The sequence below is a fragment of the Suillus paluster genome, assembly GCF_016628075.1.
Source record: "Suillus paluster strain FC165 chromosome Unknown EDB91scaffold_42, whole genome shotgun sequence".
NCBI classification, from domain to species: domain Eukaryota; kingdom Fungi; phylum Basidiomycota; class Agaricomycetes; order Boletales; family Suillaceae; genus Suillus; species Suillus paluster.
Window position 1 is genome coordinate 53,914 of NW_024537602.1, and position 21,713 is coordinate 75,626.

The 21,713-nt window shown below is 47.5% G+C and overlaps 5 protein-coding genes across 5 annotated transcripts; 4 read left to right on the forward strand and 1 right to left on the reverse strand.

Annotated features, from left to right (window-relative positions):
- Positions 1–59: 59 nt before the first annotated feature.
- On the forward strand, positions 60–5,652 carry EDB91DRAFT_1294944 (uncharacterized protein; the record flags this gene model as incomplete). Its single annotated transcript, XM_041324900.1, has 13 exons — positions 60–225; positions 284–345; positions 420–458; positions 512–543; positions 781–1,970; positions 2,024–2,193; positions 2,366–2,430; positions 2,483–2,697; positions 2,754–3,008; positions 3,066–3,686; positions 3,733–3,786; positions 3,840–4,915; positions 4,971–5,652. 13 exons carry the CDS (start codon positions 60–62, stop codon positions 5,397–5,399), a joined length of 4,374 nt encoding a protein of 1,457 aa, XP_041175284.1. The 3' UTR covers positions 5,400–5,652.
- Positions 5,653–7,124: 1,472 nt separating this feature from the next.
- Positions 7,125–7,830, forward strand: EDB91DRAFT_1143750 (uncharacterized protein). Its single transcript, XM_041319106.1, has 2 exons — positions 7,125–7,430; positions 7,489–7,830. Exons 1-2 carry the CDS (start codon positions 7,323–7,325, stop codon positions 7,645–7,647), a joined length of 267 nt encoding a protein of 88 aa, XP_041175285.1. The 5' UTR covers positions 7,125–7,322; the 3' UTR covers positions 7,648–7,830.
- A 1,385-nt stretch (positions 7,831–9,215) lies between these two features.
- On the forward strand, positions 9,216–10,949 carry EDB91DRAFT_1143757 (uncharacterized protein). The gene has a single exon (XM_041319107.1). The coding sequence runs from the start codon at positions 9,281–9,283 to the stop codon at positions 10,790–10,792; it is 1,512 nt and encodes a 503-aa protein (XP_041175286.1). The 5' UTR covers positions 9,216–9,280; the 3' UTR covers positions 10,793–10,949.
- Positions 10,950–11,219: 270 nt separating this feature from the next.
- Positions 11,220–11,899, reverse strand: EDB91DRAFT_1083591 (uncharacterized protein; the record flags this gene model as incomplete). Its single annotated transcript, XM_041315644.1, has 2 exons — positions 11,220–11,671; positions 11,692–11,899. 2 exons carry the CDS (start codon positions 11,897–11,899, stop codon positions 11,220–11,222), a joined length of 660 nt encoding a protein of 219 aa, XP_041175287.1.
- A 2,409-nt stretch (positions 11,900–14,308) lies between these two features.
- On the forward strand, positions 14,309–15,553 carry EDB91DRAFT_1294948 (uncharacterized protein; the record flags this gene model as incomplete). The annotated part of the gene is made up of 5 exons (XM_041324901.1): positions 14,309–14,582; positions 14,640–14,726; positions 14,839–14,994; positions 15,017–15,174; positions 15,289–15,553. The coding sequence occupies exons 1-5, from the start codon at positions 14,412–14,414 to the stop codon at positions 15,551–15,553; spliced, it is 837 nt and encodes a 278-aa protein (XP_041175288.1). The 5' UTR covers positions 14,309–14,411.
- Between the last annotated feature and the right edge of the window lie 6,160 nt (positions 15,554–21,713).

The following is a 21,713-nucleotide window of genomic DNA, read 5'->3' on the forward strand; positions in this document are numbered from 1 at the left end:
AGACTCCGAAATATCCTAACATTCGGCATACTATGTACTAGTATCTTACCTTTCTCGCCATGCCAACATCGCTCGTATTCATCGCCAAACCGCTCTCAGCATCCATCTCACTGTTGGAGAACCTCCTTCCATGTCTAACATCGCACCTGAACAAGCACCAGATGTCGTCAGTCAGTGAATTCATGCTGAGTGCAACGAGCGGACGGTTATCGGACAAGGAAACTTGTGCGTTTCATTAGTGTTCGTACTAAAAGTGCACAAAGCTAATCATGTACAACTGAAGGTAATCCTACTCGTTACAATAGGCTACAAGATACCTGCCGCCGTTTGGTGAAAGTCGATGGCGTGAGTCATTCTATACTGTCATGGAGGATTTCAGGCTAATATATGTCTTGCAGCTCATGTTTTGATGTTAGTAGGAGATATATTCTCTATTCTATTGGCTAATGGACTCCACAGTAGGCTCTTCAGTAGGCCTTCAATCCTCCAGGACCTACTGAAGTCCGATCAGACCGCCGTGAATGTCTCTGCCGAAGAAAACCGGTATGTCATTCGGCTTCTGTTACTGATTACATTCTAACTTGTTATGTAGAAAGAAAACCCCCCAAAAATATATAAGATTTGAGGCTGTGACCATTTTTTCCCCTCTGGCGTGCTCTTCTGGTACCTCTCTGATCTACTTTGGTTGCCTCCGTCAACTCACATCATCCCCCTTGCTCTTGCATAAATTTTGGTGTGTACATGTCTTGCATTTTGTTACATTACTAACAATACTTGTAGAATGACTCAAACCCCGCACGACAAGGACACAGATGTGTTCGGACGGCAGTCCTCTCCCCCTTCCAGATATGATCATTCTTCATCGGGATTTCCTCCCAGCAATGCAGCCTTTCCCCTGGCTGGCGACAACTTCATTTTCCCGCAGTTTGGTGGAGGCCGTCGTTACGAGGACCCGGAGGTTGAGTTAACTCTGTCAAGATTAAGGAGCACTCTGAAAGCCACAGCACGGGACACTGGAGTCATCAAAGGTGCCTCCGCTCGACATAAGGGGGCCCAACAGCCGTCCACAGAAAGTCAAGGCTCGATCACGACCTTGAATGCTGCCCAGGATGACAGCGCCATTATGACCCACAGCAGTCATCATCCCTCGCCGTTTACTGGCGAAGGGGCATCATTCACTCCCATGCTGAACACTGGCAACAGCCGTCACCCCTCACCATTTACAGGTGACCTTTCTTCCCGAACACCAGCTCCCGCACCTATCCAGGATATGTTCTATGGTCCGACGAGGGATCAGCCTGCTTGGGCAGGTCAACAGGGTTCTGACATGTTTGGCCTGCTGGGCGCTGACTCCTTCACGGACTTAATCGGCGACCAAGATCTAAATTCATCAGCCTTTGATCAGGGCTTCTCCGGCCACATCGCGCCATTTGATCTTCAGTGCCCATCTCACTTGCCTCAAGCCTCACTCGCTCCTCCTCCCTCCACAAACATCAACCCACCTACACCTGACACACATATCCCAACTCCGGGGTTGCCTCAACACTCACTCGCTCCTCCACCCTCCACAAACATCATCCCACCTATGCCTCACGCACGTATCCCAACCCCAGGGCCAAGTCAGCACCTAGACTTGAGCCATTACTCTCCCACCACAATCTCCAGTGAGCGGTTTCCAGAAGAATGTCTTACTTCACACTCTGAGGAGCCACCTGTTGTGGGCCGCAGGTCTGCCGAGACTAATGCCGCACTTGATGCAAGCTTTGCGGCAGTTGATCAGATGCTCCTCGAGTTATCCAGGACTACTGGAATGCCGATGCATCAAGTCATCAACCTTTTCATGAAGAGCCGTGGTCGCACTGCAAGTAGCATTAATTATTGGAACCTCTATTCCAATTACTTCAAGGACAACACCAAGCAGGAGCTCGGCCGGCTCGGTCAGAATCTTGCGGTTGGAGAGCGCACACCAAGTAGGTTCTACATATGGACTCATTGTGGTATCGTTATTGACCCTGAAACATAGGTGTAACTAGGCAAAAAGAATGCTATGCAAAATTCAAAGAGCAATTTCCCGACACGTATCAAGATATTCTCGACACCCACGAGGAGCTCGCTTCACTTGGGGCACTGCCTCAAACAATTGGACAGCGTGGACAGGCATTTCAGAGGTTTCATAGAAGGGTCATGAATATAGTAAGTGACTTCGTGAATGTTTTTGCCTCAAAGCTTACCCGCTGCAGTTGGATGTCGCGTCTTCGAAATTTGGCTTTGAATCGGCCACTGTCATGTGCACACAACACCGGGGGTAACTGATGTAAGTTTATATTATATGCGATGTCACGCACATATTGACGATCTGTCTTAGTTCTTTCTAACGCGATGCTGTGCGGACAATGATACGATTATTGGTCATCTCAAGGCTCAAGTCTAGTGAGCTTCTGAGTTTATTTTGAAGTGTGCGATGTCTTATCAAATGTTACAGTAACACAGTGTCTTTATCTACTGTAGAGGATGCTTTCGCGGAACCAGGAGATGACGACATTGTGTCGCTCAAGGACGCAGGTTCCAAGGACCCTGACTCTAAGGATATGGAAGATGATCAGGCTTCTCAGGCTTCAGACCTGCCGGAAGGACGAGAGGAAATGGGACGAGAAGACAACATCAAATGGATTAAGAGAGAGATTACGAAACAAGTTGGTACGTTGCGACATCGGTACTCTCATCATTCAGACTTGTTGACTACCATACACTAGCCAAGTTCGGAGGCAAATTCGGTACCGACAGGGTGTTCCCTTGGAAGCTCATGCCAAGTGCGCTTGCAGACGACAACATTTGTATCAAGGGTTATCCTGCGCACAAGTGTCTCCTGCCAGGTGAGGCGCGCGACACTACCTCAAATTCAAAAAGCAAGGGTGTCGCCGGCCTCACGCAGAAGGAGGTATTGATTCTCATGGACTCTTTGAAGTCAAAAACGATGTATGTTGAAAAAGTTGATGCTTCAAAACATGGTGAGCATGATCCATCCATTGGTTCACATTTTGGTGTTGATTTTCTTGTTTTAATAGCGGCGGTGATGTCATCTCAGCAACCTGTTATTATCGGCGAAGCTCCCCCATCAGACTACTCTCATACAGGCGCTCGACGGCTATTCATTGATGGCCACATAGACTACAATGGTCCTTCTCGCATTCAGGTCAGTGCTGCAACTACCAAGGTCAAGAAATCTACCACTTCGGCCGCAAAATCTACTACTTCTGTTGAAGTACTAGTACCTCCACCATCCCGGCCTTTTAAGGTTGTTGCAAGGCCTGGACCTCCCCCATCTCGGCCTTTCAAGGTCGTCCCCAAGCCACCCGCTCATGAGGTCATCGAACTTTCAACTTCACCCGATTCTCGAGACGCCAATGACCAACATAATTCAGCAACCGACTCGGAGTATGAAGAAGCCTCTCAGGGCAAGAGGAAGAAACGGAAATCTAGTGGTGAGCCGCCTGTGCCAAAGAAGCGCGCATCGCCTGTAGACATTCTCCCCAAAACAGCAATGCCAGCTGGACCTTCGGAAGAGAAATCAGGACCCTCGTCTCAGCATGCTAATGCTTCTCCTACGAAAGGGGGCCCATTATCCCCACTGACGGTCGAGTCGTCTTCAACCGAAGAGCGGGATCTTGTCTTACCCGCTCCTACAAGTAAGTTTGCTCTTTGATCGCTTACTATCTCCCTCATGATTACCAGACAGAGCTAAGCGTCTTCGTGACGGCCCTTCAAGCAAGCCTGGAGAAACAAAAGGTATGGCTTCATCGATTATCTTCATTTTGATGCCCTGAACATTACTTTAATAGGCCGAACTCGAGCACGACCACTTGTGAAAGGTTCGAGAGCAAAACCAAAGCCAATGTCTCGTCATGGTTGGGTCCTTCGTGCAATTTATTCTGAGGACTCTGACTCCGGTAGCGAGAAGATGATGACCACATCCCACCAAATCAACCCGGACAGCATAGATCCATCAGCAACGAGTCAGGCGATTGCATCCAGGGATAACTTTACGGATCCATCAGCAACGAGTCAGGCGATCGCATCCAGGGATAACCTTACCGCAGACGAGGGCCCTGCATCACAGCTACAGTCCAATACGGAGAGGGATGGGGCGCATGCACCATCTCCTAAACGTGATGTGCCTGACATACCCACAGAGTTCACTCCTGCCCCTCAGAGAGGAGGAGGAGGAGGAGGAGGAGGAGGAGGAGATGGAGATGGTGGAGGAAATGGAGGAGACAGAGATGAGGGAGGAGACAGAGGAGATGTAGGAAACGGAGGAGATGTAGGAAATGGAGGAGATGTAGGAAACGGAGGAGATGTAGGAAGCGGAGGAGACAGAGGAGGCATAGGCGGAGGCAGCGGAAGAGGAGGAGGATTTCAATCAATGAACGAAGGTTCATTCGGTGACAACATTCCTCCTCATGGAGGCCTACCTGATTCTGACAGGGTCCCTGCAATTGTTGACCGTCAATCTGCAGAACCTATGCACTCTCAAGAGCCTTTCCGTCATGAACTTCGCGAACCTCACAGGCCCATTCATCAAGATCCACGTGGTTATTACCCTCGTGATTATTACTCTCGTGATTACTACAGGGAGACTCGCTTCCATAATTCGCGTGGTACTCTCCCTCCTGATCCTCGCGGCTCTCTCCCTCCTGATTCTCGCGGTTCTCTCCCTCCTGATCCTCGTGGCCCTCTCCCTCCTGATTCTCGCGGCTCTCTCCCTCCTGATCCTCATGGCCCTCTCCCTCCTGATCCTCGTGGCCTTCTCCCTCCTGGTCATCGTGGTCCTCTCCCACTCAAGCCTCAAGAGCGCTTGAACCGAGAGCATCACGATCCTCGTTATCCTGGTCATACAGCTTATGAATCTTCGTATTCGGTATGTGACGCTTTCTTAATCTTACATGTTTAATCTAATGTCTTTGCATTCACAGGATTATGGTCACCTGCATCCGCGCGATACATACTATTCTCGCAGGCGCAATGCCAATGACAGCGCTCCTGAACACCATGATGCTCGCAGTCGCGCGCACGACTTGTCTCCAGTGACAGAATCGAGCATGGATTATGCTATGGAACGGGAGCGCAGCCGCTCATTAACATACTCTGACCGCGACAGATATACTCCTGCTTACATGCATGAACATGGATACCCCTCGCGTGCTGATCATGACGATCGTGGCTATGGATTTCCTCCCCAGAGCGGAGGTTACTATAACAACCCTCAAGCCTTTAGGAGAGGATATGACAGAGACTCCAGATGGGCCGATCAGGGAGCGCGCAGCCCATACCACCATAACCATGATGCCAATTCAAATACCCAGCTAGGAGAGCAATCCGGCAACACACCCCCTTCTGCTTGATCATGTATATTTCCTTTATTCTCCTAGCTCCATCTGATGTTTCTTTTTATCTCCTCAAAGGAGAAGCCATGTTATTGTCACCTCCCTCGTTGCCTGTCTCTGTTCTGTCTCATCAGCCCTTACATTGTTCATAGTATTGTCTGCATCACCTTCGTCTTCTTCCTTTTCAGTACCTCGTCTTTTTAATGCTATACTTCTGTATGTTTTTTGACCATCTCGTTACTCTACCTTCAGTGGCGGTTTTCTTGAATAAATCCAGCATGTTCCTGGGACGAAGTGTGAAATTTTCATTAAACAAGCCCGTAGGACTCAGACTACATTTGAACGAGCTGATCGAGACTCCTTCCTACAAGTACAGGTGTCATCGAGTGTAACAGGCCTCCATACAAACACAACATATTCTTGCTAGACAATCCTACGAATATATTGAAAACGGTCTTCTCATAACTCGCAAACGGTCCTCTCATACCACGCAAATGGTCCTCTCAAACATCAAAAACCGGTCCTACTGCGCCTCGCCAATGGTCCTCTCATACCTCGCAAACGGTCCTACTGCGCCTCGCCAACGATCCTACTGCGCCTCGCCAATGGTCCTCTCATACCTCGCAAACGGTCCTACTGCGCCTCGCCAACGATCCTACTACGCCTCGCCAACGATCCTACAGCGCCTCGTCAACGATCCTACAGCGCCTCGCCAACGATCCTACAGCACCTCGTTAATGTTCCACTCGAATGGCCTATGAGACTTCTGGGACTTGTGTAGTGCGGCATAGGCAAACGGAAATCTTTTTCAATTCACAGAGGTGGAGGTCCGCGTACTTCGAGAGGAATCTGTCTACAAATTTGGGATTTGGGTGGGAGGTCCTTGCAGGAGGGACGTCTTGGAGAATGGTTGTCGCAATGCAGGAAACCCTGTCTGAAAGACCGTGGGAAGCTCTAAAAAGTGCTGCCAAGGGTGTCGATTCTCGACGGCTCTAGTGTAGCTTACATAATAACGCGGACACATGTACTGTGCATGGAGCTAACAAAGTTGCTTTTCGCCGTCAACATCAGCCCGTTAACATTTACAATCGCATCAATGACTTCCTTTGTGCAAACTTGCTATTTAGCAGGAAGAACAACGTGAATGGATCAAATGTATTCAAAGAATCGGTGTGCAGTACAGCCGTTTGCAGAGGGTGACAAAAACACATCATCCTTTGCTGCATGTTGAACTCGTTCTATCTAAATGTACAAAGGCAAAAAACCGCTCTGGATCAATTCCTCATCAATGAGTTCCGGAACTCCCAAGCTTTGGCTTGAGCCTTGCTGGCCGTAGTGCACATTAACACCGTTTTTCACTGCCCGCCATATTTTGTCAACCTTCCCTACACACGCGTATTAACGCATGGGCTGGTTCGGATATGTTGTCCTGGGTCCGAGTGCTTGGTACATCGACCATTGTCACGGTGGCACCGGACCCTTTCGCTGACCAGTGTACCTCACCGTTTACGCTCCTGCGGAAGTAAGTGAGGGCAATTTGATGGTAAGTTCTTCTAGCGCCGCTTTGGCCATACTGATCAAAGCTATCTTGTTCCTCCTTATGAGAAGTCCCTGCGTTGTTGTTATAGAAGAAACTTCGGAAGGCGATGCTGGTTGAAAGGGTCTGGTTGAAGGTAGGTTCGCAACATTCTCTTGACGATATTATCGATGTCCATTGTGTCGTAGATGAAGGAAACAAGAACGGCGAAGAGTAGCTCAGAATACCCCACACTCCTGCACTATGTCGCACGAGTCCTTTTTCGTACCGACCCGTCACTTACACTTTTCATCGATGAGATGCCCAGTGTGGAATCAGCTGCCTGCAGCAAGTGGCAGTTTCATCCGACATTTTTTGGATCAATCTTATTCGTCCCATAGTCTCCTTCCCAACGTTACAGCAGAATGTGCAGTCTTTTACTCACGTCACTGGATAAGGTCAAAGAAGAAATAAGTCCGCTAAAGCAGAATCGCACACCTTCCGATAATGACCAATTAGTGACAATCACGCAGGTGAGTGCTATTTACTACTTTCAAAGGAGCTCGTGTTCTGATACCCGAGAAACGCTAGCCATTTTCCCTCAAAGTGGCCGAAAGCGCCGTCGCCCTTAATAAGATGGCTGCCCTCGTTGAAATGGACTTACTTCTCTTACTATGGCCAAGACCTAGATCTGTCCAGTTTCACATTTCCGTGGTTTATCGCCACGCAGACCTCCAAGGGACCACATGATCCCTCACACAACTCACTCGTACCCCCTGCCGACACGCACGAACGTTCAACATCTATTGGTCGCGGTGACCTCGATGAAGCTATCCGTACTTCGAGAGATTCGAGAGAAGGTCGCACTAGGAGATCTCGAGCTCCTCGTTCCATCACCAGAGCAAGCAAGATAATCCTTGATGGACGACCCGACCTATCATAATAGGAACCCTGGCAAGAGCTCCACGTTAAATTCCACACCACTGGGCATGGGTCAATCATATTTCATGGGACAGCACTTTCTTGGCGTAACTTACTCCTACACAGGACTACCGTATTGTGGGACTCTGGACTTTGGTATCATCTTGTTCCGGTGCTGGCGGCTGGAGTTATAACATCTTTAGCAACTTTCCCTCCTACGGTGTGGCAAGACTTGCCTCTGTGACACCGGAGGTCGTGTCGACCTGAGGGTCAAACTAGAAGCATAGTATCATCAGCCCATTGTCGGGGAAGAACGACCGATGAGGCAACAATAGGTAACTGACATTATTTGACCTTCCACCCGAGCTAAAGATGAATGAGCCTCGGACACCACGAAGAGAGATAATAGGGTATCAGCCGACCAGCCCTTCGGCAGTATGACGATCTACAGACCTTTTGATTTTATCGCTGCTGTGGGAGCACAAGTGAGTAGTAAGCACTCATGATAATTACGTTGGGTGGCGTACGGTATTGACAAGGGCATCGAGTCAATGATGTCGAGAAACTGTCCTTCAGTAGCAAACTCTGAGGTGAAAGTGACAGATTGTTCGATCGATATGATGCGTACGTATTAGGGGATACAAATTATAGCCCTCAATGAGTTGATTACAACCAAACAATGATTGCTGTCCAGACCTACTTTCCCGATCTTCGCCACACTGGAAAACACTCATAACATGAGGAGTACAGCCTTCTGAGTGGAGATGAAACATGGTCATAACACGAGGAGGGCCTTCTGCAGCCTTCTGAGTGGATATGCTGTATCCGAGCAGTCGTTTTAGTCCACAGGATTCTAGGCAGGTGACAGGAACACGCCGTTTCTCGTGACAGCCAAGCCAGTCCTTGAGTCATCCGTGTAATGGAGCGGCTCGATTCAATGCAGAAGCCTCGCAGTCACCCGACGGAGGAGAAGGCCTCATGAAGGCTTACCGAGATCAGGGAAGGCTTCTCGTGTCACTGGGTGTGGAATGTCACAGGGTCGTAGACATGTGCGCCTCCTCCTTGTTTTACTCTGGAGTCTGGAGAATCGTCGTCTCGTTTCTTCCGGCTGGATTCTGTCGGCGAAAATCAGTGCACGTGTGCGAGAGCTGAAGTCGGATATCCTGGAGGTTGGATTGCGTGCTTGAAGGCAACATCAAAGTGACGGCTGTGAGAGGCTGTGTCGCGTGAATCATGATGTAGTAGTCACACAAGCTAGTAGGACATCATGGTGGCACCGCTGAGTTCAATTGAATCGGCTAAATAACTGATGCCAGTGCAACCGAACATCGACAAATTTCGCGAATCACGACTCCGATGTCACAGGCCCCAACGCATCATTAATCAGCACCAGTCTTGGTTTGATACTGAAATATGAAGGAAAAATAACCTACAGACGACGACAGCTTTCTTCGGATTTATCATGCCCACAGTCACACTAAATACGAATCACTTTAGCCTCGATGTCGGTGGCTTCGCAGGTTTCTTTGGAGGCGAAGAGGCGGTCTCCGCAATGGAGACTGTGCATCTCTACAGAGCAAGACGGTGGACGGGTTGGTTCAATTCCCCAGGCAGCTACAGTGTTGGCAAGCACTATGGCCAACTTGCCAACTCCCGTCTCTGGGATGGAATGTTTCCAGGACCCAATTCAGACCCTACCACGTACATAGGGCTCGATGGAAAGTCCGGGCCCTTGTATGTCGCATCCCAGTCCGGCACGTTCCTGATGCAAACGGGGCACCTTGCATACCTGTTAATGCAGAGGTGCAAGGACCAACGAGCTGTGACAGTAGAGGGAAGAAGGACGAGACCGAATAAAATTACCATCTTGGAAATGCAAGACATCGAGTTCAGCACTGATCCCGTACCTAGCCTCACCATCCGTGCCCGAGATGGCTTCCACAAACACGTTGCATTTCTCCCTATCGCCACCAGCATTGCAACATGCGTACTTTGCGCATGGGACAATGACTGGTATTGCTTTTCCTTGATCCTCCTCGGCATTCTCGTCAATGGCATTTCGTGTTTTGTCATTGGCTCTGCATCTATAGTCCTCCAGAGTGTCGCCCCTTCTAAAAATGCACCGCCAGGTGATGGCATGTTGATGGATGGAAATCACGTGGTCGTCATGCGCGGAAAAGAGAAGAACGTTATTGCCATCACGCAGGGCAAGTTCCAGTTGGAGTACAAGCCCTGGGTCCGTATGCGTATTAGGAAGGAGAGAAGGAATCGAGGCATTGTAGGAGATGGGATCCGTAACGTCCACCACTGGCTTGGCAGACAGGATGCAGAGGGCGGTTCGGGGGTGCAGAATGATGAGGACGCCGAGATCAATAACGAATACGGAGCAATCGGGCTCTGTTCACTCCTCCTAGTCGTTCAGTTTCTGACGCAGTTGCTCCTGATACCACAGGGCACGCTGTTCGGGCAGGTCATGTTCCTAACTTCCTTCGCTGCGTCATGGGCCTATAATCTCTTCCTGTCGTCCATGGACAAGGAATACCTGCAGGAAGATCTGCTCATCCAGACGCTGGGTTTGTCGGAAGATCACATGAAGACGTACAAACTGGGCACAAGAACAACTGCAGCTGTGTTCGCTTGCCTAGCCCTTCAGCCCGACTGCGAATCCGGAGAGTGGGGGAAGAGGGGTTTCAAACCACAAGAGATCCTCCGACAGTTCATTCCGAACGACACGGAAGTGTGGGCGGTCTGGAGAAACCAAGTATTGGAACAGATGAAAAGCAGCAAGTTGGTCTTGCAATCACTTGATCTCGAGGCTTGTGGTGACCGCATAGCTGCGTTCGATGATGCCGAGAAGAAGTTGCTGAGCGACTTGCTCTTGGACGCTCAGACTGCATACCGGCAGCATTTGATACTGCAGGCTCGGCGTCGCAGCGTGATCAGCACGTCGAGTAGCGTGAAAGAGGAGGCGTAGTAAGTTGCTAGTATTATGAGTTAGTTGGACCCCGTCGTGTACATAAATGAGCTCCCCCGTTTTCTATGTTGCGTCGTAGCCGATATATTCAGGATCCCCTATTCAAAGTGTCAGTGTTGCGCCAACACACATCGGGGATTCGAATACAGTCATGGATGCCTCGTTGAACCACGAAAATGAAAACTAACCTCCCGAGCCACAACAACTGCGTGGATTTTTTTCAAAATATTTTTGCCCCATACATAGACCTCTGCTTGAGGTCTTCGTACGTTTTGAAGAAAAAAAAGTGAGCCGTTCGAGCACGGCATCAGCAACAGTGAGGAGGTGCCTAATTTGCTGAGTATGGCTCAATGAATCAGCCTCAATTAGGTAAGAAAAGCTTATCAATCACTACGTTTCTGATTCGAAACATAGATATGTAACTACATTAATATTCGTCGCTGGCGCATGAGCCTATATCATCCAGATCAAAATACTCGCCATCACTTTCACACTCCTCAGTTACAATTACCTTTGGCCGTGGTATGGCTGCAATGAGCTTGCCCAAAGTGGGCTTCTTCTCTGTGAGTTTCCGCTTTTCTTCTTTTGCACGAGCCTTCTCTGACTCCCATATCTTTAACGCTTCGTGATAGTGTTCTCGCCGTGCCTTATTCTCTGCCTTCCTCGCATCCTCAAGCTTTTTCCAATCTGCCAATGCTTCAGCATGTCTCTTCCGCACTTCAGTCCTCATCCTCTTCTCAGCTGCAGCTCTTGTTTGAGCCTCCTCGAACTGAACAACTCTTTCATAGAACATGTCGCCTGACAACAAGTGTGGTAAGCCATCCCCGAGAATCTTTCCACCATTATTTCCTGCCTGCTTTTTGACTCCTGATGAGCAAGCTGACTGCGAATTTTAGCACAGTACATCTCATTCAATATATTGGATGCCTGGAGTGCGATAATGCATTTTTTCAGTGCAGCATTGGCTGCCTCTGCCTCGTGGAGAGCTGCAAGTAGCAAGACTTCGTTTGTGGTTGTTGGATGAATGTTTGTGATGGATGTACGTGATTTCTTGATGGGGGAGATAGTGTGGGCTGTGGCATGCTGCAGGTCAGTTTGCGAGTTCATTGGTGTTGACGAGACGAGTTTTGACAATGATGTTTCAGCGAGTTGTTTGATGATGGTCTCAAGATCCTCCTGAGTACTCGATGATGAGTTTACTGAATGTTCTTCATCTCCGTTGTCGCTAAGCTGTGTTGACATCTTTTGAAGGGCATCAGCAAGAATTCTCACGGGCGTGGATGGTGCGATTGGAAGATATGATTTAGTTGAGGTTTCTTTACTTGGAGCCAGCATGTTGCTAGGGACGACATCACGATCAAATGGCCAGACACCGGTCTTGCGGAAAGCTGTGTGAATAAGGTCCGGTGTGAGTGCGTGGAGATGAGCACGGCCATAAATGGTGATAAAGTTGGCCTTTGTGACGCCTTCCCCTTTCTCTCTCTCCCATTTGTCCCGCTCCTCACTCCAGCTCTGTTTTAGGACTGCGAAAACAACGACATCCAAGCCTTGGTATACATGGGTCATGTGAGCCGGATAGCACAGGATATGAATATGATTTTTACGGGCATATTGCAGGAATCCCCGTGTATAATGCGAGTTGTGGCCATCCACAATAAGGAGACGGTCACGTCCGTCTGCCTTGGCCTTCATCTGCTTGTCGAACTCTTTGATCCATTCAACCCCAATCTCTCCATCTGTCCACCCCTTTTTCGAGTATCCAAGCCTATCATAATGTACGTGATTTTAGCATTAATAACAAATGATTGAAAATGAACTCACGAAGCATTTGCAGGATTTTCTTGTTTCCATTTTACTTGGTAGGCATTGCCCTTTAGAATGACAGCAGGGGGCTGAGCAGTGCCATCAGCACAGATCGTAACGATGATGGTAATGTTTTCTCGATTCCCCATACATTGCTGATACTGAGGCCCAGGCCGTCTCCCTCCAATAACACGTTCGTGCTCGCCAGAATCTGGTGAAATGCCAATTTCGTCGGCTGCATAAATACAGTCTTTGTTGATGTCATACTTCTCAAAGACATCTTCTAGGAGATCAAACCAAGCTTTATTGGTGTGCAGGTTGACAGCTCGTCCGCATTTTGAGTCAAGTGAGCGAGACCATGATGTCTTGAGACTGTCAGCGTGCTTCTCGACAAAGCGATTGGTCCATTTAACACCGACTCCTGGAAATGCATCTCCCAGTTGTGCATGACATATTTCATTAACATGTTCACGAAGTCACTTATGGCTGAGTGGAAAACCACGGTCACCAACTTCTTGAACATAAGCAATGACTTGTTTCGTCTCCTCCTCAGTAATCCATGCCTTGGCTGCATTTGTCTTGCTCAATGTCTTTCCACCAGCTGCAAGACGGATCAGAGTTGAATAGGATAGCTTGATTAAATTTCCTGTTGCTTCGAAGTTCATCTTTTTGAAGTCATGGCAGATTGTCCTTGCCCCACGGCGTCAAATTCCTGGAGCTTTTGTGAGCTCAGCACGGTATGCTTCGACAGTGCACGACATGAGGTAGTCACAAGCCTCACGGGCTTCTTGCCTCTTTCGTGTTACAGATTTGGGTCGTCCAGGCATTGTTGCAAGTTCAAGGTGTGAGGTGAAGGTTTCAACATGTTTGAGCCAAGACAGAGCAGAATTCAGTAGTAATTTACTGGACTGTGGACCCTGACCTAGTATAGATTCCGACTCAGATCACATACCTCTCATGATTTGCTTGCAACTCTGGCAGAAATGCACCTATTTCTATGAATTCAAATGGGCTAGATACCTGAGATGTTCTTCAATGTATTCTGTTTGATTTTGAAGGCTTTGGGCTCCACAGAGTTGTACATGGCAAAGCAGAAATTTCAATTGGGTCAAATTTAGGTTTGTCACAAATGGTAATCACACAATTTCATCATCACTTCTCAATTAATTTCAGTCGTGTTTTTTGAGAGTCCAAGAGACATGTATTTAGCAGGGAACTGAGGTGTATTGAATGTGTAAAAGTATGTAGTTGTGGTGTGATGCGGAAAATGATTCATAGAGCCGTCCTGTGTCATTGACCCATCCTTGACTGTATTTAAGACTGGTTTGAATGTTGTGCGAAATGTCAAGATAATACTTAATATTTAGGTTGTCGTCTAAGTAGATGTAAAATTTCAAATGTTAAAGAGATCTTGCACGACAAGAGAAATATAAAGTATCAGCAAACATTTTGTTACTGTCTGAACATCAATGATAATAAGAAATATAAATATATCTTTAATGCTGGCTAGGGGTTCGGGGAATTTGGGGTGGGCTAATTTGCCTTGCTAATTTACTGTGAATGACAGGGTAAAATTCAGACCCTCAAAAACCAGGTGTCAATTTGGGTGAATTTGGGTCCAGTCACTGGTTCAGTTCGGCTGGTTCGGCTGGACCAATGTAAAAAGCTTAATTTCTGAACACCCTGGCTCGTCATCATAGTCAAAATATATAAGTTGATTTGGTTGCTGACTCAGAAGATCACCGAGAATCTGAAGAATTGTGAAGTTCGAGTCGCAGAAATATTGTAAATATTGTCCTCCCCATCGCAAAGCTAAATGCAACAACATCTCAAGGATCAACTAGCTGAACTACGACTCTGTCTTGCAGCATTGCCAGCAGACATACCTATTCCAAAGGAGTCAAAGTATAAATTCTTGAACTTCAGCCCAGATGCTGAATGGGCTGCAGACATTGGCGAGGCTGCTGCCATCAATCGAGAGCTAGAAGTCAGGTTGGGCAGTTGAGTTGATGGCCTGAAACTTGTTTCAAAAACATGGACTAAGAAATTTCCGGGTGATGTTATCCTGGAGAAATGGGTTGACGACACTCTTGAAGCTGCGCGGGGCCTCATTCTTGCCACTGGAAAAGCTGTGAGTCAAATCTTATTTTTCCCTCCAATAAAACAGACTCACTGATGGTACACTATGAAGTTGCCAGTCCTTGTCTCGCACTTGAGTTCTATGAAACAAAAGCCAATCAAAGTCAATCATACTCAGATACCTGGGAAACGAAAGCCTAAGGTTCAGAAGCTCGAATACCCACATATTGTCAACCTTCGATGACGACCGGTACATCAGTGCTGGTGAAGATGAGGACAGTCGAAAAGGTGGTGCCAAGATGCACCCACTGCTTCGCAAGGTTTCGAAGCCTTGCCATTTAGCAAGTGGTCCCACTGGGGAAAAACTTGTTTGGTGCATTGCCAGCCGTGGCTGTAACATCGCCTGGTCATGGCCAAGAGCTCGGCAACTCCCAACATACTCATACTTTGAAACAGCCAGTAGCACCAACAGTCGCTCCTTCCGTCAAATGGCGAGATATGTATGCAACCATCCATGGTAAACCTGAGACACCACCTGTTGTCCCGCCGCCTGCTTGACTGCCTATCATGACGACGGACATCATTTCGAGCTTGACTCATGAACATCAAGGTAGATGTTCAGACTCGGATGCCGAAGCTGGGGATTGGCTTGATAATGGTGATATTGCAGACCATGTGGGTTTAGCTGGCGTGAAAAGCACTGAGTTCAATGTGGGTAAAGATATTGACTTATCATCCACTTACCTCCTCAATATCCTGTCAGACCACACCGTACAGCCCACGGTTGCTTGCGGAGGCCTGTTGACACCAAAGGTGATGGCTGATCAAGCCACAACTTCGTCCTTGACATCGATGGATGACGAGTGGGAGAAATGGTGATAGGCAGCTTTGTTGTAGATTACGGTCAATTAGACCAAATTTACCTGCAAATTAGCGCAAATCAGTGTCAAAGAGCTATGGGTCAATTTGAGTGAATTTGCTGTCATTTACACCTGTTAATTAGGCCCTCACAGAGGGTTGTGCTAATTAGCCAGTCAACCAGAGTGGGATCCCTAATTCCCTGAACCCTAATGCTGGCATAAACTTTGAAATGAAACTTCACATTTAAGACTCGAAAAAACTTCAACTATCGCACGTGACTGAATGTCTGCTCATGTATGAAGTTTAGACCGTCGCTTAGACGGGCGTTAAAATTCAAAATACCCCCTGACAATAAAACATGAAAATAAATCATCAAGTTTTATCTCCAGATAAAACCGATCGCCCAATGATCGCCCACTCATGGCTGAATCATCGCCCACTTAAGTTTGAGATGCGAAATATTACGGGACTAGATGATGAGTTATATACATGTACGCGAATCTATGTAGTAGAGTGAAACTGAAAATCAATCCTGTTTGACAGTAGTCAGACATCAGTGATTTCGGAAGGTGAATGAATGTACTTACGCGAGATAGAGATAATATGACTACCGTATCACTTGAAACTGCCCATTGAGCAAAGTGACTAACAACCCAGGATACCTTGACATTTTCCAAATGACTACTTGAGTTTGACGAGTACATTTTAGCGGGAAAATGAGGATACATAGCAAATGGATCAATGGTCTGATCGTGACGCAGGAGGAGCTTGTGGACAGCAAACACCAGTTCACCTGTGGGCATAGCATAGATATGTTGGATACTGCCGGGGACAGGAGACGATAACTGGTCACCCTGAGGATAAAAAAAAACTTGACTATTCCCAACATGAGTAGAGGCTCTGCTGTAGACAATCCTGTTGAATTTTAGTCGTGCGCGTAATATTGCTGTGCATCGTTTGATAAGTGCAAACAAGTCTTCAGGAACAGCCACAGCTACAGCGGAGGAAGGAGCCTGTAAACTGTCGTCCAAAGGATCTTCAGCAAGTTCTTCACCGAGAGTTGAAGCGCTCTTGGGAGCATACGTGCTATCAAACAGAAATTTGCACTCTTGAATAGCCGGCGGACAATCAGGTCGACTAAGCCAACGGTGAAGTTTTGAAGTTTTGATAAATGAATATAACATGGTAGTTTCCAACTCGCCTTGAAAAGTCAATCCTGCTATTACACACTGGTGTTCCGTAAAGACTCACCAGTCTTATGATTTACTGGAAGACGCTGAAGTATTCCAATCAAACATTCGAAAGGAAAGCACCACCAAGAGTGGGCCGGGCCAAATAGAAGTAGATAGTCGTATATATGGAAGGCAGCGTGGTGATTTGGATGCAGAGCGAAGGTAGGGTATATCTTCTTCAAATTTCCAACATAATGCACAATGTGAGAGCGATATGCGTGTGCTCTCTCTGCAGTTGTTGTTTGGGCGCACGTGAGATACACCGCGCAAACAAGTTCCATAGTATGGTCGAGAACAGCACTAAGGTGAGTGCCAACTTCATCGGAAGGATGCGAGGTGCCGGCCCCCCACAAGCTCACCAGGGCAATAGGAATGTCGACAGTGATTAGAGAGCGCCATTTGTCCGCTTTCATCGTCCCAGCAGATGCGCTTCCAAAATCACTTGGGACTGAAGTAAACCAAGATGGAACAATTATCTGCTGGATGACATCTCAGACACGATGAAGGGCATCTAGAGAACCAAGCTGAAGCTCCTTCTCAGGAGCAGCAAAAGGTTTTCCACAGTGCTGAGAACAAACATAAAAACTCGCAACAAAGTAGACATATTAAGAACTTACCCATTCCACGAGAGCTTTGACATAGTCAATTTTGAACAATCTACTAGATTTCTGGGGAGTGCATCGCAAGGCCTCGCAAACAAACTTGAGAGGTCCTGTATTCTTGTGAAACAGCGAATTTTTTAGGTTATCCAGATTTTCGTCATTGGAAGACAACTGGGAAACAAGAAGGGTGCGTATAGCAGCGACCTGAGTCATTTCCTTCGAAGTCATCCCTGGAGGCATATCGCCTAAGTCGCATGAAAAGGCCGGAGGGGATAAAGTCGATGAAGTGGTTGCTGTAGTCAAAACGAGAAGGTTACGAGAGTGATGCTGGACTAAACCTTCCAATATACAATGCATCGGGTCGATAACAAGCTGGTGCGAGGGATCCCAGTATGGCAAACGCCACATCTCTGAATAGCGCACACCATGAGCTTTGAATAGTTTCTCTCGTTCAGAGGTCGTCGCAGCGTCCCTCCACCGCTCAGCGAACTTCCGGAGTTCATATTTATCACGATGTTTCCAGCTTTCGAAGTCCACTCTACCGTACGTGGTCTTATGGTAGCAATTGCACGCGCTACAAAAAAAATGGCTACTGGTTCCAGCTAAAGAAGCAAGATGACGAGCGGCAGGAAGATCACAAACAGCCAAAACAATAGTGCTGCGAGCGAGCTGGCCAGTAGGAAAACAAGCAGTCTTGGAAAAATTGATGCTGCGCTCCCATGAGTCTACCATGTCATCGATAAGTGGCCGGATGTAGTGATTGAGATGCTCGAGGGACGGCTGTTTTGGACCCGGGATGATTCCTGCAAGATACATGTTTTCGGGCTTATACCTGATATCCAATGGTAGATTCAAGCATGCCATAGAGATGATGCCAGAGGATTTGTTAGCACCACGCAAATTCATGCCCTCCGGATTGAAGAAGTCCACATGAAGGGCGAAAGCATAGCGCCCTTCATCTCCTCTATCAATAAAAAGTGAACCTGGGTCTGGGCCACAAATTGACGGAGAAACTGAGCCTCGAATGCGTGTTTCATCAAAGGCAGATGGGGGGAATTGATTGAGTCTTGCAAATCGTCGCAGGCTTGATCCATCGCCCCCTCAATATCTGTACGGGAGAGGAGACGGGCGAGGTAGTCTTTAAAATCATGGTAAATGAATGTCTTCTTCAGTCGCACTACTCCATCAGGGCCATGGCTGAGCAATGACTCGCCACATTCGGCCTCTGGCGTGGGGTGGTGCATGCAACGTTCAGGATATATAGGAACAGTCGAGCCGTCTGCATGATGGGGGCTGTAAGTGCAGTGACAGCTGGAGCAGACCGCATATACAACAGTTTTCTCAGTGAGATGGAATCTTGAGAGCGCGGTGTCGAAATTCATTGGAATTTGCCTGAGCACATTTTGATGCGAAGAGCTGAGGCTGCCATCCGATCTCTGGAAAGCGAGGAATAACATGATTGAAATAAGTCCCAAGAGGAAATCGCAGGCTCGCTTACTGACCCCCATGATGACTTTACACGCCACAGTGATGAATAAGGTGACCTGTGCGATTTAATCACACTGATCCAGCGGAGATTCATGGTGAACATCTATTGACTATTCAGAACACGATCATGATGAAGATAGTCAACTCTTACCAGTATCAAATTTGACTGCTGCACGTAAGTCCATTTCGGGAGGCTTTTGACTGTTGAACTGGGCTTCTAAGCCATCTATCTCCAACATAATTGCCCTCTTCTGTGTGATCACAAGGTCTGCATTTTGTTTGACGTTCTCCACAGCTGTGCACAGCAATAGTAGCTTGCGACCAACATCATTGGAATTACCCGCAAGTAACAACCGAAAGCACCGCTGAACGCAGAACTCTATGTTATCGAGGACCGTCAAGGCCTTCACAGTTGGCTGATGTGTGATCTTTTGGGAGATGTCGCCAGCAATGGCGACTCTGGGTTCACGGGCAACAAAAGGATCTAGCAAAGTGAGTTGCTCAAGATCATCTGCCAGAGCCGTAATAGATAATGGTGGAGTGGGATTGGGGTGAGAAACAGGCAGTTTGTTGTCGATAAGGGCGAGTGCATGGAGCTGTGAGACTAACAAATCCATGATGACGTCTGTGTGGGGAGAGCCAGTGGCAGCACATTCTGCTTGGGTACGTTTGGTGCATTGTAGATGTGCAGCCATAAGACATTCTGCGATGAGTACCCCCTTAGGGGTGCCATCCTCAGCACGATCGCCGGTTTTGATGCATTCCTCACAGAAGCACCATTTGAACTGTGAGAGAGACACAGGCATGAGGAGCGGGGCGAAAATAAGACAGCTTCATTTCAGCCGTGGAAGTTGATTCAGGATGGTCACCAATAGCAATGACAGTATGTACCGTCGTTTCTATGAATTGGATGGGAGTGAGAGTCGTAGAATTGGAGAGCCAGAAACGACTGCATAGGCAAGCTTTTAAGTCAGACGAACAACAACAATAGAAGAAACAACTCGCAATTTCCAGTAATGAAATAACAAGACAGCAGTAAGCCTTGTATGAAAATATGACGTTCATTACAAGAACTACCAAACAAGGAAATATAACTCTGTTGTCAGGGAGAGCTGGCGGCGACCTGAGCTTGGTGTGGATTGTTGGCAGTGAAAGCAGAGAACGCCGGGTGGCACGACTGTACATACAGTCATGCCCTGGAAAAGGTTGTTGAAGGTCGTTGTCGACGAGTTTCCACCCAAGTTATTTCTGGGATAGGCAGTCCCATGAAAGACCAGAAGGATGTTAAACCCATGATCAATATGGGACGAAGGGTCCTATGGAAGACCAGGGAAAAGATGTTAAACCTATGATCAATAAGAGGAGAATAACATCATGACGACTCACTTCATAGATCTGCAGCTTCTGCCCAAGTTGTTTCTGCGATAGGCGGTCCAATGAAAGAGCAGGGTAAGGATGTTAAACCCATGATCAATATTGCGAAGGGCTGCCATGGACGTCGAACCAGGAAGCGATGGATGTTGACTTAGAGTTAGGACATTGGCGGTGGCGATGAAAGTAGAGAACGCTGGGCACGACCGTACATACAGTCATACCCTAGAGAAGGTTGTGAAAGGTCACTATCGACGAAAAGTCTAGTGACGATGAAAGAGGAGAATGCAGGGCATGACTGTATGTACAGTCATGCCCTGGAAGGAGGTGAGGAAGGTCGTTGTCGACAAGGAGAATGGCAGGCTTGACAGTACAAACGTCGAACCTCCTAGAAGAAGGTAGTAAAGAACTTAGTAATAGTAATAAAGATGAGGGACTTAGAACTTTGGCGACGAAAGCACCCAACAATCACAAACAACCATATTAGGAAATTGTTACATAACGATAGGGACTTGGAACTTTGGCGACGAAAGCTGGAGAAGGTCGTGAAAGGTCGCTGTCGACGAGAAGTCTAGTGACAAAAAAGAGGAGAATGCAGGGCATGACTGTATGTACAGTCATGCCCTGGAAGAAGGTGAGGAAGGTCGTTGTCGACAAGGAGAATGGCAGGCTTGACAGTACAAACTGTCGAACCTCCTAGAAGGTAGTAAAGAACTTAGTAATAGTAATGAAGATGAGGGACTTAGAACTTTGGCGACGAAAGCGCCCAACAATCACAAACAACCATATTCGGAAATTGTTACATAACAATGAGGGACTTAGAACTTTGGCGACAAAAGCGCCCAACAATCACAAACAACCATATTCGGAAATTGTTACATAACATTGACTGCTCAAGCCTTTCAACCCTGACGTTTATCACAACTACAAGCACAACAGTATGTACTGTCGTGTCTTGTGCTCATTGAGTTCATTGTTCCTATCTTCGGAGCACGACGGTATGTACTGTCATGTCTCCTGTGTTTCAATAAATCCCATTACCACCCACCTTGCCAACTCCATCCTTTTTCGCTGATCAAGCGCCCAACAATCACAAACAATCATATTCAGAAATTGTTACATAACATTGACTGCTCAAGCCTTTCAACCCCGACGTTTATCACAACTACGAGCACGACAGTATGTACTGTTGTGCTCATCAAGTTCATCATTCCTATCTTCAGAGCACGACGGTATGTACTGTTGTGTCTCATGTGTTTCAATAAATCCCATTACCACCCACCTCGCCAACTCCATCCTTTTTCACTGATCAAGCCATCAACTCCTCTGGGTCATCCCCTCTACCGTACATACAGTAGAGTGGGCAATGGCTAATCCGCCTTCGCTTACTGCGATCCTTTAGATCACTGTTGGTCCATTCCTCCATACATTCTCTGAGTCAGGTAAGCTCCAATTGTTGACAGATCCAACCATTAATCAACCAAT